The sequence below is a fragment of the Molossus molossus genome, unplaced genomic scaffold (genome assembly GCF_014108415.1).
Source record: "Molossus molossus isolate mMolMol1 unplaced genomic scaffold, mMolMol1.p scaffold_m16_p_19, whole genome shotgun sequence".
In the NCBI taxonomy this organism is placed as follows: Eukaryota; Metazoa; Chordata; class Mammalia; order Chiroptera; family Molossidae; genus Molossus; species Molossus molossus.
In genome coordinates this window covers 38,928,644-38,954,219 of record NW_023425354.1, presented here as the reverse complement: position 1 = coordinate 38,954,219, position 25,576 = coordinate 38,928,644, and the positions used below count along the sequence as shown (strand labels likewise).

Sequence of the window (25,576 nt, the reverse complement as noted above, 5' to 3'; positions counted from 1 at the left end):
GGTAGGCCTTCTTTCTGTCTTCCACATCCACTGTACTATTTCCCTTTTGCGATGACCCTGAGCTTGGCAAAGATCCTGCTCACAGCTCTCCCAGGCCCAGAGTTTCAGGAATGTGACCCTGTGCTACAGCAACCCCTGGGGGTCAGGGCACTGGGGGCTGGGCCTGAGGTTGAACAAACAGAGCAGTGGAAAAGGCAGTTCCTCTTCCATGGTTCCCTCCCTCTCTGTCCCACCTCTCCCCTTTCTCAGGCATCAGAGCAGAGAGCACAGAACCCAGCGCACCAGGCTCATGGCAAGAGGCCCTGCCATGGCAACCCTTAGGCTCCTTCTGATGCTGGCTCTGCCGGCATGGGTTATTCTGGCTGACCAAGGTGCAGGAGGGTGTTGGTGACCAGTTGGGCCAATGTAGGGTGGGCAAGGGTGATCCGGGCTCGGTTGTGCCAACTGACAACTCCTCCCCACAGAGTCATGCAAGGACCGCTGCACTGAGGGCTTCAACGCCGAGAGGAAGTGTCAGTGTGATGAGCTCTGCTCTTACTACCAGAGTTGCTGTGTCGACTACGTGACTGAGTGCAAGCCCCAAGGTGCGTTCAGAATGGTTGGGTGGGCCTGGGGACCCCTCTGCAGCTAGAGACTCACCACCACCCACCCTGCCTGCAGTGACTCGCGGGGATGTATTCACTATGCCAGAAGATGAGTACTGGGTCTATGATGACCATGAGGAGACCAAAAACACCAGTGTCCACGCAGAGACAGAGCACACCACCCTCAACCCTAACCTGCAGGCTGGCACTGAAAGGACTCCTGAGCAGGCACCTGTTCTGATCGGTGAGGAGGAGGCCCCAGGAACAGAACACGGGACCTCAGGGTCTGATGTGTGGACCCTAACGCCTGAGCACACCGATGAAGAGATCTCTGCGTCCTCAGGAGAGGAGCTGTGCAGTGGGAAGCCCTTTGACGCCTTCACTGACCTCAAGAATGGTTCTATCTTTGCCTTCCGAGGTGACTCCAGGGGCAGGTCTTGGGGGTGCGGGTCTGCCCCAGGACCATCCCCTTCCTCACACAGCCTCCTCCACTCTAGGGAAGTACTGCTATGAGCTGGATGAAAAGGCAGTGAGGCCTGGGTACCCCAAGCTCATCCAAGACGTCTGGGGTATCGAGGGTCCCATTGATGCCGCCTTCACCCGCATCAACTGTCAGGGGAAGACCTACCTCTTTAAGGTGCCAGGCCCAGGGGTTGTGGGTCAGGGTCGAGGGTTTCCAGGCAGGAGTTGAGGGCTGTTGTGCCCAGGACCAGAGTCAGTTAGAAGGCTGAAAACCAGCCTGTGGTCCCTGGCTGGGGCTCTGGGAAGACAGGGAAACCCAAGGTTCCAGGTCTTGGGTGATAAGTCTGGAATCGAGACTACTGCCTTGGATGGGGGACTCTGCCTCTGTGCCCAGCCAGCCACCTTCTCACGTCCCTCCTCCTTCCCTACCCTTTAGGGTAGTCAGTACTGGCGCTTCGATGATGGTGTCCTGGACCCCGATTACCCCCGTGAAATCTCTGATGGCTTCAAGGGCATTCCGGACAATGTGGATGCAGCCTTGGCCCTCCCGGCTCACAGCTACACTGGACGGGAGCGGGTCTACTTCTTCAAGGGTACTCAGGGCGTGGAGGGGAGAATGAGCAGGAAATGGAGCGGTCTCAGTGTTTTTCCACACACCACTGGGGACAGGCCTAGATGATGCTCCCGTCCCCACCTGCCCTGGCCTGGAGATCGTAACTTCAACAGCCTCCCGGTTTCCCAGCTTTGCTCATGTCCACCCCTCCCCAGGGAAACAGTACTGGGAGTACCAGTTCCAGCACCAGCCCAGTCAGGAGGAGTGTGAAGGCAGCTCCCTGTCAACTGTGTTTGGACACTTCGCCGTGCTGCAGCGGGACAGCTGGGAGGACATCTTTCAGTTTCTCTTCTGGGGTGGATCCTCTGGTATGGATGGAGGGCAGGCCTTGGTTCCCCTTCAAGAGGGCTGGAACCCCGGGGGGAGGGGGAGGGCTGGGCTGGCCAGAGGGGGCTGCGATTGTAGAGTTATCGATCAAATGCTATTTGCTCAGGCCAGACTTTGCATCTGTTTTGATTTTTGTGGGGAGGCTTGCTTCCATCTGGACCCCATACCTTGGACTTTGCCTAGCACAGCCAAGGGCACAGCCAGCAGAAGGAGGGGCTGTGGCTGAGGCAAATGGGGAGGGGTTGGTGGAGGGAGGCCAGGGGAAAGGACATTAAGCAGGGAGTCAGAAGGCCAGAGTGCTGGGTGCTGCAGCTAGCTTGCTGTGTCCTTGGGCAAGGCATAACGTGTCCTGGGGCACCTGATAAACTACCCTGCTGCCAGGGTCCAGGCTCTCCATTAACCCCTTCCCTGCCATAGGTGGTGCTGGACAGCCCCAGTTCATCAGCGAGGACTGGCCTGGTTTGCCCGCGCAAGTGGACGCAGCCATGGCTGGCCAGATCTACATCTCAGGCTCAGCTCCGGGCTCCTCCTGGATCAGGAACACTAAGTCTAAGCGTCGCAACCGTAAACGCTACCAATCTCGCAGAATGAGAGGCCGTGGCCCCAGCCAGAGCTCCCGTCGGAAATCTCGTTCAATCCGGCTGTCCTTGTTCTCCAGTGACGAGAGCGGCCTGGGAACCTATGACATGGACTGGCTTATACCTTCCAAATGCGAGCCCAGCCAGAGCGTCTACTTCTTCTCAGGAGGTGGGAGCCCCTGCTACCCCTGTAGCTGGGTTTAGCCGTGATCCTCCCTGCTCTCCCTGGTTCCCATGAGCTGAACTCAGCCTTTGAGCAGAGACTCCAGAGTCAAGCCAGCAGTCCTTGCCTGCACGGTGATATTCATGTATCCTTCCAGGAGAGACCGGGGTCTTCTCGGGGCAGGAGTGGGCATGGCCAGGCAGGGTCTCACACACTCTCTCCCAACCTCTCTTCCAGACAAGTACTATCGAGTCAACCTTCGCACAAAGCAAGTGGACACTGTGAGCCCTCCCTACCCACGGAACATCGCCCAGTACTGGTTGGGCTGCCCAGCCTCTGTTCTCAAGTAGGAGTCTGAGCCCATATAGCTGGACCCTCTGCTGCTTCTTCCTCCTACCTCCTCCTCCCAGCTCAATAAAGATCCCTTGGCCCTGAGTTTAAGATTGCTGTCTTGACTGGGGTAGACAGGCAGGAGGCAGAGATCTACTTGGTAAAGGAGGGGAAACTGGCTTGAGAGAGGGGACAGAGAAGAGCCTCCCTGTGTCCAGCCCATGTTGAGCCCTCTCTGTGAACCATAAAAGTTGTGGGCTGGGGAGGCCTCATGAGTGCTAGCCCCCCTGACCTAAGCAGCCCCTGCCGACCCACCATTAACTAAGCAGGGGCTTGAACCCCTCTGATAATGACAGGACTCACCAAGCACCCCCTTCTCAGCCCTCTAAGGTCTTGGAGGACAGGGGGTGGAGATGGGGTTCTGGTTCAGTTTTCTGGCCACCCTGAGCCTGAAATGTGGTTAGCTCAAACAACTGAGTCCCCAGGGATCTGGTCACTGTGCTTCCCCAGTGACCCCTTTCTTTGAGGACTCCATCTCGGGTCTGGGGTGCAGGGCACTGAGGCTAGGACAGGGAAGACAGGGACTCAAAGGAAACACAAATGTCCCTGCTTCTTTTAGAAAGTGGCCCAGAAGACTTCCAAGGACAAGTACGCTGTAAAAACAAACATCTTTCTTAAAACCCCTCAATTGTACCTGTGGAACCTCTTTTGGTTTCAGGATCCTGGGCTTCCTGGGCCTTTGAGGGGCCAGAGAGAAAGGGTTAAATGCAGCCACTAAAGCCGACTTGAGGGAGATCTGGTGGTGACAGCTGCTCCCCAGTCCTGCTGAGGGTGTGGGTGGCTCCAGCTCATCTGCTGTCCCGTCATCCTGGGCACCCTGTCCCGCCTCAGCAGCCCAGTCTCAGCTGTGGAACAGGACTCCACCCACTGTCCCCTGAAGGCAGCCGGCGCCAGGCGAGGGCTCACGGGGCAGCTGAAGTGCTGGGAGCACGGAGAGGGATCTCCTCGGCTTCCCAGGAGGCCTGGGAGAATTTCCACGAAGTATCAGGCTTTCAGACACAGACTGCCAGACTGCAGTTCAAGGAGGGGCTGGAACAGCTTCCTTTGTGAAGCCCTGGAGGAGCAGGGGCCCCCAAACTTTTGCCCCACCTATACTCTGCCAACCCCCAACACTGCCCCTGGCCACCAGTCTCCTGGAGCTGGATGATAAACCTCTCCCCTCCTGGAGGCGGGGCCAGCCCTCTGAGCAGGATAAAACCCCAAATGGAGGAGTCTGGCGTGGGCACAGCCTCGGCATGGCCCTCTGGCTCCTCACTCTCTGCCAGCTCCATGGCCAACTCTGTGGATGCCTCGCCAACAGGTGATCTGGTTGGAAAAGGGTGGGCTGGGGAGAGATGTGGGGAGGGTGTGATGGGGTAACTTAGGTGCGGAGCAGATGCTTCAGGGTCTGTTGTGGGCTCTTGAAGTGAGTCTGGGCTTGACCCCGACCCTGGCCCACAGGCCATGCCAGTGGGTTGGGTCCCCACCGGAGAAAGAGGACTACCTTCAGCAGAGGGCAGCTGCTGGAGCTGGAGCGGGTGTTTGCAGCTCGGCCCTACCCTGACATTGGCACCCGTGAGCATCTGGCCCAGCTCACCTGCCTTCCTGAGGCCAAGATACAGGTGAGCTGTGACCCCTTTCAGGGTGGGGATACTCTCGCACAGCCAGCTTCTGGGCTTGACCCACAGTTCCTTCTCTCTGAGTAACCTGCCTCCAAGTTCTACTTTCCCTGTACCTGGGGGGAGAGGGTACTGGAGCCAGAAGAAACCGCGTCTTCTTTCCTTACCAGGTGTGGTTCCAGAACCGGCGGGCCAAGAGAATCAAGAATAGGAAGCCAGGAGGCCTAAGTCCCAGATCTGAGCCCCCCCAGAGACCCCGTTCTCTTCCAGATACCCTCCAGCAGCCCCGGGAGCCCCAAACACTAGGCCAGCTTCCACTCTCCAACAGCATACCTCGGTGCACCTCAGGGTGTCCACATGCCTCCTGTCTGGCTCCTGGCTTGGGTCCGGGGCCCGGCCAGGTGGGGGCTAAAGCTGTAGGTCCATGGGAGTCAGCTGGGACTTCAGGGGTCCACCTTTCTTCAGAGCAAGCTACTCCCCAGACCTCACTGGGCAGCCTGTCTGACCTCATCTATGCCTCGGCCATTGTCACCAACCTGGACCACTCCTAATCTAGGTCCAGAACTTGCAAACCCTCACCTCTAGCTCCTGTAGCTCACCTGCCCCTTAGGACTGAACACATGAGAAGTGGATCCATGTCCCCTTCTTTTACACAAGGGTGTTCTCTTATGGGAAGAAAGTTTAGCTAAGGATCCCTCCCTTCCACTGTCCCCCAGGCCAGCCTAGATGCGGGTCTTAGGGAGTAGATGGGGACTGGCTCCTGCTACCCAGCAACCTGCACCTCCTGGGGCATATGCCCATTGTCTTGGCAGGAGGTACCTTCAGAGGGATGAGGTATGGGGCCATGTTTCCCGCCTCTCCTGCTAGGCCTGGTCCACAACTCTTCTCACCCGAGCCAAAGACACCTCACCTCCTCCCTCTAAAGAACGGGCAGCTGCCCCTCACCTTTAGGCCAGCACCTGATTGTGATGTGAGCTAGGAGATGATCCTAGACTAGACTACAAGGGACAAGGGACCAACCCTCTTATAGTTCAGACCTCCTACTGACTCTCTCCTGACCTTCTACTACCTGAACAAATTAATTAGAACCATGGATCTGAAGATGAAATGATTAATTAAAGTAATAAAGTAGAAATAGGAGTTTGGAGCTTACACTCATTTAATTTTCATAAAGAACAGATTGGCTGCCCTCTGATCTGGGGCTGTGCGGAGAACCTGACAGGTTTAGGATGGGGTAGGGTGGTGTGTAAGTGGAGCACTGGGTTTTGGTATCACCGTCATCTGTAATACCAACTAATCTCCAAATAAAAGTCAAACTCGGTACCTTAATCTGGATTGTTGTGTGATGTAAATGAATGGGGACGGTTTGCTTTTGAAATGTACCTCCACCACCTAATCCCTAAATGGGCCAAGTTCCACAGATTCTGGGTGGGAGGTATTACCCAGGCCTCTGCGAGGATTAGTGAAGGACAGTTAACTGAAGGGCTTACGGCTCACTGACAGATCCCGGGGAGGCGGGAACCTCTGCCCGCGAGCCCTGCTGGTTGCAGGACAATCCTGCTGCCTCCACTTCCGGAGCTGCCCTGCTTCAGAGGAAAGCATGGTGGGCAATCGGATTCAAAGCCTGGCTTTGCTATGTAACCTTGCAACTCTCTCAAAGTCTAAGAGCTTGAAAACGGGGATGATAGTACTTGTCCCCTCCATTTTGGAAATGAGAGCAATAATGTAGATGAAGGGCTTCGTGTGCGTGACATGTTGGAAAAGCTCTCAATATACTAGTTCCCGCTCCCTCTCTATACAGGTCATGAGAAACTGGGAAGGCCTCAAACATCCTGAGCCTCTGGCTCCTGCCAAGCTCTCCCATCTCTCCCTGGGAAGCCCTGGACCCAGACGGCACCAGACAAAGCATGGTCTGGGGAGACAGTGGAAGTGACTGACAGCAGAGTTCCCTTTTCTGTGATGAGAACTGGAGGACCAGCCACCCAACTCTTTTTTCTATTGTGCCCTTGTAGAAACTACCTTGCACAGTGGCCATTTACTTGGCAGGAACTAGGCCGTTACCTCACTACCCTCGGAAGCTAGCACAGCATAGATTTCAGTAAGTGCTCAATGCCACAGAAGCCTTTTGGCTTGTGAGTAGGGGGTGGGGATCAGGCTAAGACCACATTCTAACGAAAGGGTGTGTGTGTGTGTGGATGACCCCAATCTCATCATGAGAAGGCATCCTGAATCAGAAGCTATTTGAGGGGGCCTCCTGTTTACCTAAAATTTGGAAGTCTTCCAACCTGGGGGATGTGAAAGCTTTAGGATATGTGGGTACCCTGGCCCACGAGTTCAGCACAGGTAAAGCAGAGCCAGGAATCTCCACAAAGCTTTTTCCCTCTCACCCGAGGACATTTTTGCATTTATCTTTCAGACAGAGCGGGAGGGAGAGAGGGAGGAAGAGAGAGAGAAACATCAATGTGAGAGAGACACACACAGACTGGTTGCCACCCACATGACCCCAACTGGGGCCGGGGACAAACTGCAACCAAGGTATGTGCCCTTGGTGGGAACTGAACCTTGGTCTTTTTGGTCCACAGGCCAACACTCTAACCGCTGAGCCAAACTAGCCAGGGCCACAGAGCTTTTAAAATAAATTTTTTAAAAATCCTCACCTGAGAATATTTTTCTATTTATCTTCAGATAGAGTGGGAGGGAGAGAAAGGGAGAAAGAAAAAAACATCAATGCGAGAGGGACACATCGACTGGTTGCCACCTGCACAACCCCAACCGGGGCCTGGGACAAACCGCAACCGAGGTTATGTAACCTTAGCCGGAATCGAACCCAGGACCCTTTGGTCCATGGGTGACACTTTTACTGCTGAGCCATACTGGCCAGGGCGTAAAACTTTCCTAAAACAGTTTAGGGTCCTGGCTGGTTTGGCTCAGCAGTTAGAGTGTCGGCCCTTGGACAGAAGGTTCAATTCTGGTCAAGACCATGTACCTGGGTTGTAGGTTTGATTACACGCCCTGGTTGGGGTCATTTAGGAGGCAACCAATCAATGTGTCTCTCTTATATTGATGTCTCTCTCTCTCTCTTCTCCCTCCCTCCCTTCCACTCTCTCTCTCTCAAAAAAAAAAAAAAAAAAAATCAATAGAAAAATATCCTCAGGTGAGGATTAACAACAAAAAATCCAGTTTAGGTTGCTAGAGACACTAAAATGCCACCTGCATTTTTCCCCCGTTTTCATTTCTGCCAACCAACAACAGAAATCCTAAGATTTCTCAACAAAGTGATCTATGATGAACAGAAGAGCTTACCACCTCCCCCTCTCTCATACACAATGCTACCATGACAGACTCACAATTGGTATACATAGATCAAGAAACTGGCAAACACATAGATGGAATGTCTACTGAGCCAATGAGTGTACAATTTCTAAGAACAATAAAATGCCCTGGGGGTGGTGGGGAGGAGACCACCGGAGCTCATGCAATGATCAAATGGAAAGATGATCAACCATTAGGAGCAGACCCTGCAAAATTCTCAGAACTATAGAAGTCTTTGGGCTTTTGCATTGTTACAGACTTGAAATAAGAGTACACTGAACATAATAAATATTTATTGTGCCTCACACAGATTCTATCACCACATCACTAATCTAAGTTCTAGAAGTTTACACAGTAACATTACACAGAGACTTCAGGACCATGTAGGAGCCTTTGGCTCCATTCAACAGAGAAAGAACTGCTGTAGGTCATTTGATCTCTCAAGGCCTCAGTTTTGTCTTCTGGAAGAGGGGTTTAAGACCATTTCCTTTTCCAACTTCCAGGATTGTTGTAAAGACTTAAAGCAGCCATGTAAAACAATTAGTCAACTTTGAGCATTTAGATACTATTTTATGCACTCACCCAAACATGTTTAAGAACCCACATAAAACATCCTGTGGTAGGCTCACTTATAAAACAATGTATACATACTTGTAATACATATATTATGTGTCCATTTTCATGTGCATGTTTATTCATATTCATATATACAGTTAAATCTGAAAATCGTACCTGTCCCTCCCTTTACTAGTTGAAGCAATCTCACAGTAGGCGTACTCTCCCCACAAACACAAACAAGTACAAGGGACTTTACAATTAAAAGCAGATACACTGGCCCAGCCAGTGTGGTTCAGTGGTTGAGCGTCGACCCATGCACCAAGAGGCCGCTGGTTTGATTCTTGGTCAGGGCACATGCCCGGGTTGCAGGTTTGATCCCCAGTGGGATGTGTGCAGGAGGAAGCCGATTGATGTTTCTCTCATTGATGTTTCTCTCTCTCTCTCCCTTCCCCTCTCTCTAAAAAGCAATAAAAATACATTAAGAAAAGCAGATACACTGTTTTGCCACCTGAACTGTTTTCATTTTTGGAGGCAGAGCAAAGTGTAATGAGAAGGTGGGATGTTCAAGGAGGGCTGGTGGGTGGTAGAGACAGGCAGAAGCATATAGGAAACCTGAAAAAGGCAAGCAGAAGAAGATGAAGATGAAAACTAAAATTCCAAAAAGGTAGTTGTGTTATTTCCAATTTTGTACCAACCCGTCTTCCTCTTCCTCTGATTTGATGTCCTCTGATCAGTTCCTCTTCCAACATAACCTGAAGAAAGGGAATCCTTTCTGCTTTCTTAGAGGCTTCAGAACTAAGTTACAGCTCAGCATCAAGATATGTGGAGCAAGGATGACAACTGACTTGTGCCCTTGGGCAAGTTCAGACAGTTTGGTCTACTCCTGGGAAGACCTGGATTCTATTTACTCCTGAGAGACAAACCAGCAACAGCAGTGCCCAGAATGCACTGGAGAAGGCAGATAGGCATCAGCATCAGGAGAAGGTAGTCAGACCAGTTCTTTTCAGTTGTTGTCCGAGTCTCCTCCGGCAACTGACAGAGGATGGGACTCCCCACAGAAACAGCAGGTAGCCTTAGCATGGCCCATAACCAGAGCTGAGTACAGAGAACCTGATGGGTTGACTGAGAGTCAGTGATTGACAGCTGGGAGCCTGGGGCCCTTCCAAATCATCTCCAGACTTTGATGATGAAGCACCAGTTATATCTCTCCCAACTCGCCTTCCATCACCCGCACCATGACATACAGCTCGGCCAGACCCACCACAGAGGCGACGATCAATGCAGCCAGTATCCGCTGGGGAGGGAGAGAACCAGGCTCAGGGGATGAAGGCCAACCTCCGACATCTCTAATAAGGATGAAGAGGACCCTAACCCAGCCCGTAAGTTGGGGGAAAGGGAAGAAAAGAGCATCTGAATTCTCCTGAGGTTATTATCTACCCACAAGACTACTGAAAAACTCAAATGCTCCTCTTATTTAATGCATAAATATTTGTTCAGTACCTAACCTATGCAGGGGATTTTCACATACATCCTCCCTTTCCCACTAACACCCCCACCTGGAGAACCCTACCCTGCCCAGTGCCTACTCACCGAGGCCATTTCTGTGAAAACATACTGACTTCCAAGGTAAGTGCAGACAAAGGCAGCTGCCACCGTGACAATGAAGTTGAAGATGGTGATGACTAGAGCCTTCACTGACCTCACTTTGGGGAGGAACCCAAGGAAGAAACTTTTAGGTCAGCATCCTCCAGGAGGCCCTCTTATCTCATAGCTGCCTCCCCCATCATTTGGGGTTCCCTTAAACAGCAAACCTGAATAGCGCAGGGTTTACCCCAGAGCACAGGGGTGGGAAGGAGTGCCATGACTGACCCCTCTCAGGGAGAGACTTTAGCCCCTGATATCCCAGTATCTTACCTTCTTTGCCCAGATCACTTAGAATCCCACCATGCCTTGAATCCTGGGAAAAAGAAAAATCAAGTGATTCATAATGGGAACAGCTCAGAGGCAGCCCTGAGAGTATCCATTTATAAGTTGGTTCAGCCCTTTCCCCACCAAAACATTAACTCTTTCTTCTCCATAGATTATTTTGTCTGTGACCAATTGGATTCTTTTCTGGACCACAGATCAAGCATTTCAAAGAAAGGACATAGGCTCCCAGTACTCATCTACCCCTCTCCAGCTTCAGGGCAGGAGCATGCCATAGAACGGTAGGGAGCCCTGTTGGAAGAAAGCCTTCAATGCGCCCTGGACAGTTTGGCTTAGCAGTTAGAGCATCAGCCCGTGGACAAAAGGGTTCGATTCCTGGCCAAGGGCACGTACCTAGGTTGCAGGTTTGATCCCTGGCTCTGGTCAGGGTCATGAAGGAGGCAACCAATTGATATGTCTCTCTCACATTGATGTTTCTCTCTCTCTCTCCCCCTGCCTCCTTTCCACTCTATCTTAAAATCAATGGAAAAACATCTGGTGAAGATTAAAAAAAAGAAAAAAGAAAGACTCTAGTCCTCATTCCCACCTCTACAACTTTTTCTGGTTAATGCTCACCTGAGGATACTTTTTTCATTGATTTTTTTTAGAGAGAGATAGAAACATTGATGAGAGAGAACAATGACTGGCCGCCTCCTGCATGCCCCCCACTGAGGACTGGGCCCACAACCTGGGCATGAGCCCTTACCAGGAATCAAACTGGCGACTTCTTGGTGCATGGGTCTACACTCAACCACTGAGCTACGCTGGCCAGGCTTTCCATTGATTTTTAGAAAGAGAGACACATTGATTGGTTGCCTCCCTGCATGAGCCCTGACTGAGGCTGGGGATAGAACCTGCAACCCAGGTATGTGTTCTTGACGGGAATTGAACCCAAGACCCTTTGGTGCACAGGCTGGCGCTCTAACCACTGAGCCACACCGGCCAGGGGCCCCACCTCTACCACCCCCCCCCCTTTTTGATTTTTAGAGAGAGTGGAAGGGAGAGAGAGAAACATCGATGAGAAAGAACATTGATTGGCTGTCTCCTGCATGCTCCCCCACTGGGGATCAGGCCCACAACCTGGGCATGTGCCCTGACCAGGAATCGAACCAGCAACCTCTTGGTATACGGGTTGATGCTCAACCACTGAGCCACACTGGCGGACCCACCTCTACAACTTTTAAGAATCAGTCATTGCCCAGGCTGGTTTGGCTCAGCAGTTAGAGCGTTGGCCTGCGGTCCAGAGAAACCTGGGTTCGGTTCCTGCTAAGGGCATGTAACTAGGTTGCAGTTTGTCCCCAACCCTGGTTGGGTCGTGTGGGTGGCAGCCACTCAATGTGTCCCTTTCACGTTGATGTTTCTCTCTCTCTCTCTCTCTCTCTCTCTCTCTCTCTCTCTCTCTCTCTCTCCCTCTCCCTCTCTCCCTCTCTCTCCCTCCCACTCTATCTGAACAAAAAAACAAAAAAATGTCCTCGGGTGAGGATAAAAAAAAAGAATCAGTCATCACCTGGTCAGTGTGGCTCAGCGGCTGAGCGTCGATCCACGCACCAAAAGGTCGCAGGTTCTATTCCCAGTCAGGGCACATGCTCAGATTGTGGGTCAAATCCCCAGTGCGGGGAACGCTGGAGGTGGCCAGTCAATGTTCTCTCTTATTGATGTTTCTATCTCTCTCTCCCTTTCCCTTCCTCTCTCTCTAAAAAATCAATAAAGGGGAAAAAAAAAAAAAAACAGGCACCATCTAGGCCCAGAGACTCAGTGAATGAGCTGGGAATTCTATTTGGTTTGTATGTAACACAGAGCTTCTTTGGTCCCTGAACAGTATACAAACCAATCTGTTATTTCTTTCCTCTGTGCCTCTTCCCAGTGCAGGGCCTTGCTTTCTGGGGCTACTCAGTCCATGAACTGAAGAGCAGGCCCTTACCTGACAGGTGACATTACGGGTGATCCGCTTATATTCCTCATTGGCCAGCTGTATCTTAATTTTCTCCAGACGGGCAACTAGCTCTGGGTTCTAAAGCAAGAAAATCAAATGAGAAGAATAATATTGCCAGCTTGCTAGAAAGTATGTCACAATAATTGGTTTCAGGGAACAAAGTGCTGCTAAGGGTACCAGGAGACCCATGTACCAGTTCTGCCTCCACTGCTCTGGAAACTGTTTTTTAATGGATGTTTTCCAAGCTGTCAAACATGGAGGACAATACCTGGTTCCCCCACCCCACCTCCTCAAAATTTAAAAGACAAACTTTTGAACCCAAAAGTTGACCCATAAATCTGGATGTATCACAAATAAGTTCAATTCAGTTAACACCCACTCTCACAAATATTTTCCTTACATACCCTAGGAGGCTTCACCACCTCTGGGAGATAGATTTCACTGCCTTCCAGGAGCTCATGAAGGTACAGTGTGGATTCTGGGAAGAAAAGATTTCCACAAATATAATGATCCAAACAGATGAGGTAGGAGGATTAAGTTGAAAAGGATTTAGTATTCTTTCTACTAAAATAAAGCATGACTATTGCTATACCAGTTCATCTCCAAGATCATTTTCTTTCTTTTTTTCAAACATATGTTTTTATTGGTTCAAGAAAGAAACCTTTTCTCTTTATTGATTTTAGAGAGGAAGGGAGAGGGAGAGGGAGAGAGAGAAACATCAACTGGCCACCTTCTGCATGCCCTCCACTGGGGACTGGGCCCACAACCTGGGCATGTGCCCTGACTGGGAATCAAGCCTATGACCTCTTTGTGCACCAGTGCACGCTCAACCACTGAGCCACACCAGCTGGGCTGTTTTTATTGATTTTTTTTTTGAGAGAGAGATAGAAACATCCATGGGCTGCCTCCTGCACACCCCCTACTGGGGATCAAGTCACAACCAGGACATGTGCCCTGACTTGCAATGGAACCCAGACTTCTCAGTTCATGGGATGATGCTCAATCCACTGACTGGGGTCCAGCTGGGCCCCAGAATCATTTTCAATTGGGAAGAATATAAGACAATTCCACACAATCCTCTCCCAGTGCTACACAGCTGAGTTTAACTGTCAGCTCTCAATTATCCTGGCAATGGTCACAGCTATCACATAAGCCATTTATTTACATTGTCTTTAGGTTAAGTCATTTCTGTGGCCAGAACTGTCCTAGGTTTAAGTCACAGTGAATACTCAGAGGACACTGTACTAAAGGATCTCTGAGGTCCTTTTAGTTCCAGAAGTTAAGCAGTCTACCCTGTGCACTTCTGGGTGGGCTATGTTAATTCTGGCAAAAGACCTTGCATGCCAATTTATCCTATCTCCTCCCTTTACACTTAAGGTAACTGAGGCCCAAGGAAATTACTCCTCCAGTGGGAGTCAGTGACAGAGGTAGGATAGAACTCAGATGCTACTGCCAGTTTAGACCTTTCAACACAGCCTTCTATCACACTATCTAAAAAAAACCAAAAACAGTCAGATTTGACCACTTTTGCTTTTGGGATAGGAAAAAAACCAGATTCTCAAACAGGACAAACTCACTATGCTTAGCTGGGTTTTGATGTGGCTTAAAAGGAAGAAACTGAACCTGTGAGGTGGTACTGGTTTAGAACTTGGACTTCGTCAAGGGTCAGGTGGGCCTACTTGGGCCTGGAAGTAAAGTAGGGACTCTCAAGAAAGCAGAAACTGCACAAATAAATGTTGTAATCCATGAGGAACTTCCATGTAAGTTGTGAAGGGAGTGGGTTGCCCTAGGATTTATGAAGTGACTCTTGGGTTGGCTCGATGACCGTTCCGCGGGCGAAGGTGAGTGCAAAGGAGAGTGATGGATAAAGATGCTGGAGGTGGGAAAAAGACCTTAAGAAGGAACAGACTCTGGAAAAAAGGAGGCGACTCCGGACTGAAGAATGGATCTCACCCCTTTCTCTCAGGTACTGGTGCAGATCCCGGATCAGGCGGAAGGAAACCAGGCGTGCGGGACCACTGGGGTGATCACCGCCCTTGTGCTTCTTCTGCAACGCGGCCTCAAGCTCTGCCCGCAGCTTCCGTGGCAGCTGCTCTTGCTCCAGCTCCCCGCCAGGGGCCAAAGCGCGCACCAGGCGCTCACCAGCAACCAAGTAAGACGCCATTTCTAGCCCGCTCTACGGTCAGGTGACCCCGAGCCGGGACTTCCGCCAGCGGTGCACCGGAAACACCACGGAGCTGGCGGGGCGGGGCGGGGCGAGGCACAGGGCCAAGGGGGCGTGGCGCGGCGCGGCGCGGCGTGGCGCAGGGCAGTGTGGGGCGGGGGCGGAACGCCGCCCGGCCGCGGGTCGGGCCCTGTGTCAGCAGCCCAGCAGACGCTCTTGGGGGGGACATGGCGGGCTGTGTGGCCCGGCGGGCCCTGGCCGTGGGCAGCCGCTGGTGGTCCCGGTCGCTGACTGGGGCCCGGGGGCCAAGGCCGCTCTGTGCGGCGGGTGGAACTGGGGCCTTCTTACCAGCGGCGACCACGACGCGGAGGCACCTCTCGTCCCGGTGAGGGACGGACCACGGGGCCGGGGCCCGGAGTCTAGGGAGTGTGTTCCTGGCCAGGGAGGAGGCTAGGAGGTCCGGTCCCGTGAGGGTGATTGGAGTTCGACCCGGGAGAGGGTCCCGGCCGGGAGCCGACCTGCGTGCGCCTCCTAGGATGTGTGCCAGGAGCAGAGAAGGGAGCGCGGTCCAGAGCCCTGGGTTGTGCGGCTGGCTCTGAGGGACAACTCGTAATCCTCCCAGAGTGACTCCTATAACCCGAGTGGGGATCTGCGAGCGCTGCAGTTTGTGGGCAGCCTTGTCATTAAGCCCTAGGGTTTTTGACTTCGACTCCCCCAGTCCCGGATTGGGTTCAGGCCTCCCTCAGAAAGATGCTCGAAGTGGAAAACGGGACTCTTGAGTCTGAGCCCTGCTCGGGTCCCCGGTTTCAGTGTGACCTTGGGGAGACTGTTCTCTATGTGATTTGAGAAAAGGGGGCTTGAGACCATGGGGATGGTGTAAACACTGCCTCTAGGGATGGGACAGGCAGATCTAATTGGGGCCAGTGGATCAAGTGGGAGGAAGCATAATGTTCACATTTCAAAAATGGTAAGAATAACACTGCTTTGAAGAGTCCCTAGAAAAAGCACTTGTCCAGAGAGGTCGCTGAGAGAACTGATCTTTTAGTGGCTGAGATTAGACGCTTATATTGGGGAGAGATGATAACTATTTGCATTTTCAGACCCCTGTGCAAATTGATGTAAATCTGAACAAAACCTAGATTGGGAGACTACTAGGTACAACGTAGGACGTACCTACGATAGGAAATCTAGAGAGGATGATTAAGCCCTTCAAGGGCAGGGTGAAGACTGCAGTTGAGATGGGGGGGAGATGTACTTGGAATTATAACATAGAACAAATATTTTTTGAGCTGGCATACACTAGGCTCTGAGGGGCAACACATGCTAATCAGACACAGGCATTGCTCCCAGGATACTTAGTCTCTAATGGAGATAAGACATGGACACAAATAACTGAAATGCAAGGTGGAGAGGACAGTTAAAGTGCTGTGGGAGGTCAGGAGGTTGGCTCAGGGAGGAGAGGGAGGCAAGGAACACAGTTAAGTAGGGCATGAGGGCACGATATGAAGAATGCTGAGAATGAAGAGAAGAAAGTGATCTGGGAGCCCAGGCCTAACATGGAAACCAAGGAGGGGCCTGTGGCTGGACCACAGAGGAGGACAGGCAGAAGCTCTGTGGAGTGGTGATTTGGCAGAACCCTTAATCTGTTTCAGCTGGCCCCACTACCCTGACCCTTCTCTGCTGTCATTGCTTTGGCACCTCAGTATCCTAGTAGCTTTTTCTAATGGATAAGTCCTATTACCTCCTAAGTTGCTCAGTTGCTTGTTCTGTTCCTTCCTAATCAGAAACCGACCAGAAGGCAAAGTTTTGGAGACAGTTGGTGTGTTTGAGGTGCCAAAACAGAATGGAAAGTATGAGACGGGGCAGGTGAGTGCTGGGTTGGGTCATCTTTCCTTTTCATGGTGTGCTCTGCCTCTGAAAGGGTCAGATTTGGTCATAGGGCTGAATGTTATGGTTTTCTGCCTTGGTGTTTGGCGCCAGACCAGAATCACAAGTGTTTAAAGGTGGGTTTCTGTTTTCCTGCATTTGAAAGCATTCCATGCATGTATCAATGGGTCCTCTCTCCAAGTTAGTGTGGACAGAGATGGTTTGGACTATAGTGAGGAGAGAGAGCCAAATTACTGAAGAGTCCTCTTAACATAGATGGTGGGAAGCTAGTGGAGAGAGCTTTCAGAAAATCATACCTGCCCAGCCAGAGTGGTTCACTTGGTTGAGCATCATACTGTGCACCAAAAGGTTGCTGGTTCGATCCCCAGTCAGGGCATGTGCCCGGGTTGCAGGTTCAATCCCTGGTTGGGGTGCGTATGTAGGGCAACCAATCTATGTTTCTCTCTCTCTCTCCCGCTCCCCCTTTCCCTCCTTCCTTCTCTCTCTCTCTAAGCATGTCCCTGGGTGAGGATTATTTTTATTTTATTTTATTTTATTTTATTTTATTTTATTTTATTTTATTTTATTTTATTTTTTATCCTCACCCAAGGACATTTTTTGCATTCATATTCAGATAGAGAGGGAGGGAGAGAGAGAAACGACTGGTCGCCACCCACACAACCCCAACCAGGGCCTGGTACAAACTGCAGCTGAGGTATGTGCCCTTAGTGGGAACCAAAGCCAGGTCTCTCTGGTCCTCGGGCCAATGCTCTAATTGCTGAACCAAATTGGCCAGGGCTCGGGTGAGGATTAAAAAAATTAAAAAATAAAAGCAAATCTTTGGTGCTTTGTCACAGTTGAGCTCTTTGCAGTGTAGTAAGCTCTGGTGTGAGACTCTTTTTCTGTATCAGCTTTGTTCCTGGTTCACTGAGATGAATTTAGGCTTCTTGTAGGTAAGGGCTTTTCATTTATTGAACATTTTTTGGAATGCTTACAATGGACTGGGCATTGTGCACTGGAGTTAAGTCAGAAAGCAATGCCTTTATGGAATTGATAGTTTAGAAAGAAATTGTGATATGCAAAATGATCAATGGCTATGCACTGTGCTAAGTGGAGGGAAGGTCAGGGAACACTTTCTCGGGGCCTACATTGTGGCCTGAAGGATGAATAGAAGTCAGCTAGGTGAAGAGCAGGTAAGAATGTTCCGAAGTTGGATGGATCACAGAGCTCAAGGAAAAGAGTGGTGAGACCTTGTGCCAGAGTTGGCGTACCTGTGCTGCTTTGTGGTTTGGGTCCCACCTGGATGGATGTGCTGAATTGCAGAATCATTGAGGCCTCTCTTTCCTCCCAGCTTTTCCTTCATAGTGTTTTTGGCTACCGAGGTGTCGTCCTATTTCCCTGGCAGGCCAGGCTATATGACCGGGATGTGGCTTCTGCAGCTCCAGAAAAGTAAGTTGCCCTGTATTGTGCCTCACAGTGTCCTCAGGAGGAGGCCTGACTCATGGCAGACATAATTGGGACCCTAGGGGTGAAGATAGCATCCTCCTGGGCCTTAGGAACAGCCCCAGAGTGCTCCCTTGGCACTAATACCCATGGAGACAAAAGTGCTGAGTGCCAGGGACAGTTTTAAGCCAGAGGGTTCCTTTAGGCCTCCCCAGGATACTCTCACAAGCTAGCCTCAGTTTGCATTACAGTTACCCCAGAAGGCACTGGAGGACTAGACTTCTTGACATTCAGGTAGAATCTTTCCCTTAATCCCTTATCATCATTAGATTACATTTAAAAAAAAGCCCAGCTTCATTCAGTGATCACAGTCCCTGGGATGTGGGAAGAGTGGGATACTCTGGGGTTCAGGGACTGAGGCAGCAATTTGATTTTCTCAACATCTGCTGCTTCCAAGAGGCAGCCAGAGAGTAGGACAAATGATGACTCTGTGACATGGGTCCTCTGCATTCCATTGTTTGCACCTGACTGGGAAGTGGGTAGGCTGCGTGTTGCTAAAGCCCCTTCAGATCAGTGTTTAGATGAGAGGCTAGGGTAGGGAACTGGGGCAGGCACTGATTCTGTTTCTCTCCCGGTGATCTTGGACTTCTCCTACCCTGTAGAGCAGAGAATCCTGCTGGCCACGGCTCTAAGGAGGTGAAAGGCAAAACTCACACTTACTATCAGGTGCTGATTGATGCCCGAGACTGTCCACATATAGTAAGTAAGCAAGAAGGCTGGGCCTGGGGTTCCTCTCCATGGGAAGACCTGAACCCCAATAGGGACAAGGGGAGGGAGAGGGCTCAGACAACCCAGATCAGCACTGGGTCCTAAGTCCTCAGTACTGGATAGTGACTAAGAAAGTCTGACTTGCTTCTTGCCTTAGTCTCAGAGGTCTCAGACAGAAGCTGTGACTTTCTTGGCAAACCATGATGACAGCCGGGCCCTCTATGCCATCCCAGGTGAGTATGAGCATCTGAATGGTGCCTGTCAACGAGGGGTCCGGTGTGTCTCTGGTCTGTGGGCCGACGCTCTAACCACTCAGCAAAACCGGACAGGGCAGGTCCGGTGTGTCTCAGGGAGAGGATTCAGATGCCCCTGTGATGTCCTTTAGTCAGCTGAGAGGGATTCCAGATGCTGAGAGCAATGGTACCAGGGTTATCTCACCCTGGGGCAAGGCCAGGAATTGTTTCTTCTCAGCCCTGTTCCTCCCCTCTTCCACATGAGTTTCACTGTTTCTTTTTCTCTCTGTGCCAGGCCTGGACTATGTGAGCCATGAAGACATCCTCCCCTACACCTCCACTGATCAAGTTCCCATCCAGCACGAGCTCTTTGAAAGATTTCTTCTCTATGACCAGACAAAAGGTAATTTCTCTCGAGAAGAGAAGCTGGAAAGGGAGGGCCCTTTCTTCAAAGACAGTACATAGAAGTAATTTCAAAGCTGTGTTTCCACAACCTTATTTAACCTCCCATTAGATATGATGGCTATCATCTCCTCCAGATATGGAGACTGAGGCTCAGAGATGATGAGAAGGAACTCAAGATTACTAGTTAGTGGCAGAGTGAGGTCTGAAAACCAGGATTCCTAACTCTCTGTTCTGTTCTCTTCCCATGATGCCACATACCTCCTCAGGGCTTCTTGGAAGCAACTCTATGCTTTTTTCCAGCCTGTGTTTTGCTTTATGTTTGGGTGTCTTATTTACCTGGGCCACTACTGGGAAGGGTATTCTAGGAGGGGCAATTGGAAAATGGGTGTAATGCCCTGAACTCTGGCCTGCACTAACCAGTCCTCCTTTTGCCCCAGCACCCCCCTTTGTGGCTCGGGAGACACTACGGGCGTGGCAAGAGAAGAATCACCCCTGGCTGGAGCTCTCCGATGTCCATCGGGAAACAACCGAGAATATCCGTGTTACTGTCATCCCCTTTTACATGGGCATGAGGGTATGTGCTCAGCATGGGGCCCTTCCCTCTGGGCTAGGCCCCCAGATCCTGTATGGTATTCTCAATGTGACTGCTGGAACAGGTTCCAAATTTCAACCATGTGCCTGTGCTGCTGAGTCCTCCATGTATTGGGTGGGGTCGAGCAGCCTGTTGGCAATGGATGACACCAAAACCTAGAGCAGGGAAACTTTTGGATCCCAGGAGGAGTCCTCCAAGCTGATCCTTTCTTCTCTTCTGGCTCAAAGGGGGCCATGTTCATCAAGAATATACACATACTTGTCGAAATCGTTGTGGCCTGATCTTCATACTTTTTATGCATTAGTCAAACATTTAATGAGCTATTTCTTGCCTGGCTGTAAGCTAGGTCCTGGGGATACAGGTAAAAATGAAACGTCCCTGCCTTCCAGAGCTCATGGTAGTGGGGGATGTCAACATACACGGTACCCAGTATTACAGTAAGGTTGGGCTATGGTAGGGCCAAAGAGGGCAGTGGCCTGGGCCAGCAGTGAGGAGTAGGGAGCAGCAGCTGGAAGGGAGGGTGTTCCAGAGAAAGAGAAGAGCCCTGTGGCTGATAAGGAGGGAAGCCAGGGATGGACCCAGGGGAGGCTACCCGCCACAGTGGGCTCATTGGCCATAGTTTAGTCATCATCATCATCCACAAACATTTGCAGATTTGGTCTGTCTCTGCAACCTTCCTGAAATACATCTGCTCCATTGGAGAGATGTTGAGTGGAACAGACTTGGTCCTGCCTTCTGCTCTGGGACTTACATTCTTTGTGTTTTTTCCCCAGGAAGCCCAGAATTCCCACGTCTACTGGGTGAGTGTCTCCCTCGGGCAGGAGGAGCTCAGGAGGGGCGCATAGTGGGGCATGTTGGGAGGTGGCGGAGTTTACCTCTGGGGCGTGGGACCTGTGCAATGCAGGTGTTAGCCTCTTTTGCCTTTTGCTCTCATAGAATTCTGGGCAGACTAGCCCAAAGTTTACTTTCTCAGATGTGAACTCTCTCCTCCACTCCCACAGTGGCGCTACTGTATCCGCTTGGAGAACCTTGACAGTGACGTGGTACAGCTCCGGGAGCGACACTGGAGGATATTCAGTCTATCTGGCACCTTGGAGACAGTGCGAGGCCGAGGGGTGGTGGGCAGGGTGAGCATCATCATCAGTGGGCCAGTAATGCCCATTCCTGGTCCTGCCCAGCAGCCTTCAGGGCGTATTGCTTGGTTCCTCCTCTTCTGTGGTTAGGGAAAGAAGTTCTAGATGTGAATGCAGTTGGTGAGAAACCTTAACAACAACCCTGTGAGATAGGTTTCTTACAACCCATTTCACAGGTGAAGAGTGAGACCATGAAGTTAACTAGTCCATGGTCCCATAGCTCGTGGTGGCAGGACCTGGATTAGACTCCAAGTGAGTCTGACATCAAAGCTGTGTGGCTGCCCTGGCCGATTTGGCTCAGCAGTTAAGAGCGTCGGCCCACGGACCAGAGAGTACTGGATTCACTTCCCACTAAGGGAACGTACCTTGGTTGCAGTTTGTCCCCAGCCCTGGTTGGGGTCGTGTGGGTGGCAGCCAGTCGATGTGTCTCTCTCACATCGATGTTTCTCTTTCTCCCCCCACCCCTTCCTGCTCTGTCTGAAGATAGATATAAAAATGTCCTCAGGTGAGGATTTAAAAAAAAAAAAGCTGTGTGGCTTAGTTGGTTAGAGCATCATTCCATGCACTGAAGGGTTGTGGGTTGTATTTCTAGTCAGGGCACATATCCAGGTTGTGGGTTCGATCCCCAGTAGGGGCACATATGGGAGGCAACTGATCAATGTTTCTCTCTTTCTCCCTCCCTCTCTGACTAGAATCAGTGAAAAATGTATCCTCAGGTGAGGACTGAATAAAAAAGCTGGTGTAGAGTTTTTTATTTTTTAATCCTCACCTGAGGATATTTTTCTATTTATCTTCAGATAGAGTGGGAGGGAGGGAGAGAGAGAGAAACATTGACGTGAGAGGGACACATCGACTGGTTGCCTCTCGCACGACCCCAACCAGGGCCGGGGATGAACTGCAACTAGGTACATGCAACTAGGTACATGCCCTTGACTGGAATCAAATCCATGACTCACTGGTCCATGGGCCCATGCTCTAACCGCTAAGCCAAACTGGCTGGGGCATGGTGTAGAGTTTTTGTTGCTAGCACAGTGCCTTTTTAAAAATCTGAATTTGAGTTTCCTTAGATGGGAATGCATCTCTTCCATGCCCCCACTACTTCTGGTGTCCTTCTGCCTTTTTACATGTTACATCCTCTGCTGGTTCCCTTGAGGAAATCTGATTTTGCAATTCCTGTACTACACTGTTTCCTGAGAAATAAAGTCATGAGAAGGCCAGGGGTCACTTCTAATACGCATTTATCCAAGTCAGCAGGGATTTGAGGAAGCATGGTGGGATAGAGAGTAAGAAAAATAAGGCTTTGGCCCTGGCCAGTGTGATTCAGGAGTTAGAACAGTGACTCACACACTGGAGGGTCGCAGGTTCGATTTCCAGTCAAGTGCATGTACCTGGGTTGCAGGTTTGATCCCCAGTCCTGGTCGGGGCATGGGTGGGAGGCAATCAGTTGATGTGTTTCTCTTACATCAGTCTGTCTGTTTCTCTCTCTCTCTCCCTCCCTCTCCTCCCTTCCACTCTAAAAATTCAGTGGAAGCCCTGGCTGGTCTTGCTCGGTGTTTAGAGCATCAGCCCTTGGGCTGAAGGTTCAATTACTGGTCAAGGGCACATACCAGGGATGCAGGTTCAATCCCCTGCCCTGGTAGGGGTTGTGCAGGAGGCAACCAATTGATGTGTCTCTCTCACATTGATGTTTCTCCCTCTCTCTCTCCCACTCTCCCTCCCTCTTTCTCTCTTTCTTCCCTCCCTCCCTCCCTCCCTCCCTCCCTCTCTCCCTCTCTATCTAAAAATCAACAGAAGAATATCCTCAGGTGAGGATTAATAACAACAAATATAAAAGAATAGGGCTTTGGAGTTGGACAGTCTGGCTTCAAATGTCAGCTGTGTTCTTTACTCACCACATAACTATGATTAACCAAAAGCTCAGTTTCTTACTGCTGAAATGGGGATTACAGCCATTACCTTATGAATACTTGGGGACTTAAGTCAGCAAGGGTTTGCAGAGCACTGCCATGGTGCCTTGCACTTAGGCACTCGGCGAATGGACACTGGAAGGAGGATTTACAAGAGTAGGTCCCATGTCTAGCATCTTCGCCTGATCCCCTCAGACATGTAGTCTGAGATTATCTTTCCCAGAGTCAGAATAAAAGGCCCAGGTCCATGGCTGTGCAGTGGAGGAAGCACTGGCAGGCATGAGCGGGCATCCAGTCCTGAGGAGCTGGCAGTCAGGAGCTGGCCCCAGGATACAAGGAGCTTGTCTGGCCTGACCTGTTTTGCCTGAACCGACAGGAACCAGTGTTATCCAAGGAGCAGCCTGCGTTCCAGTACAGCAGCCACGTCTCCCTGCAAGCTTCCAGTGGGCATATGTGGTGAGTGAGCCTGTGCTGGGGCTGGGGCAGGGGCAGCTCAGCTCCACACACACAAGCTGCAGGTCAGAAAAGTGGGAGCTCATAGCTTACAATTAATTCTGGGCCAAGTTAAGTCCTGAGATGGAGCCTTACCTGCTGTTCATTGTTGTGTGGGACTTGGCTGGTTTTTTATGACTGTTTTCTGGTTCCTTGTGTTTTTGTGGACTAAGGACTTAAGCCAAAGAGGTCTGGTGATTTGATATGCAGAGTTGCCTCCATAGTTTTTCCCCTGGTATCTCACTTTTTAAAATATATCCTCACCTGAGGACATTTTTGCGTGTATCTTCAGATAGAACGGAGGGAGAGAGGGAGGGAGAGAGAAACATCGACGTGAGAGAGACACATGGAATGGTTGCCACCCACATGACCCCATCCAGGGCCGGGGACAAACTGCAATCGAGGTACATGCCCTTAGCAGGAACTGAACCTGGGTCTCTCTGGTCCGAGGGTCGACACTAACTGCTGAGTCAAATCAGCCAGGGTGGTATCTCACTTCTTGAGCTGAAAGTGTGGTTGGGATTTTTATGCAGTGTGCATCTAAGGGCCAGAATCAGGACAGCTGTATTTTTTCTTCTCATGCAGGGCTAGGAAGGGCTCTTGGGTCCCTGGACCAGTGTTATGCTGGCATTAGCCAGGCAGAAGAGAGCCCAGGCCTGCCTTATCCTGCTGTCGTTCTAGAGCTGAGGACATAGGGCTATCCAAATCCTCAAGAGGGCCTCAGCCCTCACTCCTTTAAAATCAACTTCTCTGATCCACAGGGGTACGTTCCGCTTCGAGAGGCCTGATGGCTCCCACTTCGATGTCCGGATCCCTCCCTTCTCCCTGGAAAGCAATAAAGATGAGAAGACACCACCCTCAGGCCTTCACTGGTAGGCCAGCTGAAGCCCTGAGTGGCCAGGCTCAGTCCCCAAAGAACAGCTCTCATCCTACAATTGCTGCAGAACTCTCTCCATCATGGGCCACCATGGGTCTCTTAATTGTTTGCGCCATTTGAATATGGGGTTCTTTTTTTGGTGGGTGGGCTATAACTGTTTTTCTCCAGAAGACCCATGTAGGACTCCTCCAAGGTTGGCCTCCTCTGTAAGCCCTGCCTACACTGTGTTCCAGTAGACCTTTCCACCAGGAACTCTGTGTTCAGCTGCCACAGGCCTGGAGGAGTTTCCTGGTCTGTCACACAAGTTGTTTGGAATGTGAGGTTTGGTAAATAAACCAGTGCACGCTTGGCCACCCTTGCCATTTTTGCCCCCAGGGTCTCAGGCTCCATTTTTGACCCAGTGGGGGCCCTTGATCGCTTTCCTTGCTCTCCTTCCAGGAAGCTCCCCCTTTCACTAGGGTATATATTTCCCTTCTGAGGGTTGGGGTTGGCTAGACATCTCCCAGGGTCACTGTGTCGCTCAGTCAGTGAGGTGGGGGCTGGGCTGGACTCCTGTTCTCTTCTTTACTTCTGCCAAGTGCAGAGTGAGAGGCCAACATCAGGGTCAGAGGAGTGGCCTGGCTTTTTTTTTTTAATTAATCCTCACCGGAGGGTATTTTTTCCATTGATATTTAGGGAGAGTGGGAGGAAGGAAACATCGATGTGGATATACATTGATTGGATGCCTCCCACGCGTGCCTGGCCAGGGCCAGGGATCAAACCTACAACCCAGATATGTGCCCTTGCCCCAGAACTGATCCTGTGACCTTTCTGTGTGCAGGCCAGTGTTCTAACCACTGAGAAACATTGGCCAGAGATGGCCTGGCTCTTAGTGCTGGCCAACCATTTCTGGCCTCACTGGGCCTGGCAGGGGAATGAGGCAAGCAACCGTTTCCTGGAGCAATGGGCTTGCAAGCCACGAGCACAGATTTGTCTTCAGACTACAAATGCAGAAATTCAACCAACAAGTGTAAAATACCTGAGGCACTTTAGGTATGGGTGGTGACTAAGCTAAGCTATTTTCTGAGCTTTTCACAGATCTCCAAGAGCCAGAGATGAAATATGCTGCATTTTGCCCTGATTCTTAGGGTTCCTGCTCCCCTGCTACTATAGTGATTGTTAAAGAGGTCATTTTATTCTTGAATTAATATTAAATCAGTTCCAGCCCTAATTA

At 50.9% G+C, this 25,576-nt stretch overlaps 4 protein-coding genes across 5 annotated transcripts; 3 read left to right on the top strand and 1 right to left on the bottom strand.

Annotated features, from left to right (window-relative positions):
* The first annotated feature begins 307 nt into the window (after positions 1-307).
* VTN (vitronectin) lies at positions 308-3,800 on the top strand. The gene is made up of 9 exons (XM_036269689.1): positions 308-371; positions 465-584; positions 661-1,002; positions 1,082-1,221; positions 1,483-1,639; positions 1,815-1,967; positions 2,404-2,733; positions 2,965-3,073; positions 3,776-3,800. Exons 1-9 carry the CDS (start codon positions 308-310, stop codon positions 3,798-3,800), a joined length of 1,440 nt encoding a protein of 479 aa, XP_036125582.1.
* Positions 3,801-4,260: 460 nt separating this feature from the next.
* Positions 4,261-6,031, top strand: SEBOX (SEBOX homeobox). Its single transcript, XM_036269055.1, has 3 exons — positions 4,261-4,417; positions 4,558-4,718; positions 4,886-6,031. Exons 1-3 carry the CDS (start codon positions 4,261-4,263, stop codon positions 5,264-5,266), a joined length of 699 nt encoding a protein of 232 aa, XP_036124948.1. The 3' UTR covers positions 5,267-6,031.
* A 2,953-nt stretch (positions 6,032-8,984) lies between these two features.
* Positions 8,985-14,671, bottom strand: TMEM199 (transmembrane protein 199). 2 transcript variants are annotated; one of them, XM_036268807.1, is made up of 7 exons: positions 14,437-14,654; positions 12,888-12,961; positions 12,472-12,561; positions 10,500-10,542; positions 10,176-10,288; positions 9,847-9,879; positions 8,985-9,337 (listed from the first exon to the last, which is right to left on the bottom strand). In XM_036268807.1, the coding sequence occupies exons 1-7, from the start codon at positions 14,645-14,647 to the stop codon at positions 9,149-9,151; spliced, it is 753 nt and encodes a 250-aa protein (XP_036124700.1). In that variant the 5' UTR covers positions 14,648-14,654; the 3' UTR covers positions 8,985-9,148. The 2 variants fall into 2 exon arrangements, with proteins under 2 accessions (XP_036124700.1, XP_036124701.1); XM_036268808.1 differs by having other exon boundaries at positions 8,985-9,879; positions 14,437-14,671.
* Positions 14,672-14,799: 128 nt separating this feature from the next.
* POLDIP2 (DNA polymerase delta interacting protein 2) lies at positions 14,800-25,573 on the top strand. The gene is made up of 11 exons (XM_036268290.1): positions 14,800-15,032; positions 16,432-16,513; positions 17,865-17,962; positions 18,619-18,715; positions 18,882-18,957; positions 19,253-19,360; positions 19,800-19,936; positions 20,728-20,754; positions 20,956-21,081; positions 23,371-23,450; positions 24,248-25,573. Exons 1-11 carry the CDS (start codon positions 14,875-14,877, stop codon positions 24,360-24,362), a joined length of 1,104 nt encoding a protein of 367 aa, XP_036124183.1. The 5' UTR covers positions 14,800-14,874; the 3' UTR covers positions 24,363-25,573.
* Positions 25,574-25,576: the final 3 nt, after the last annotated feature.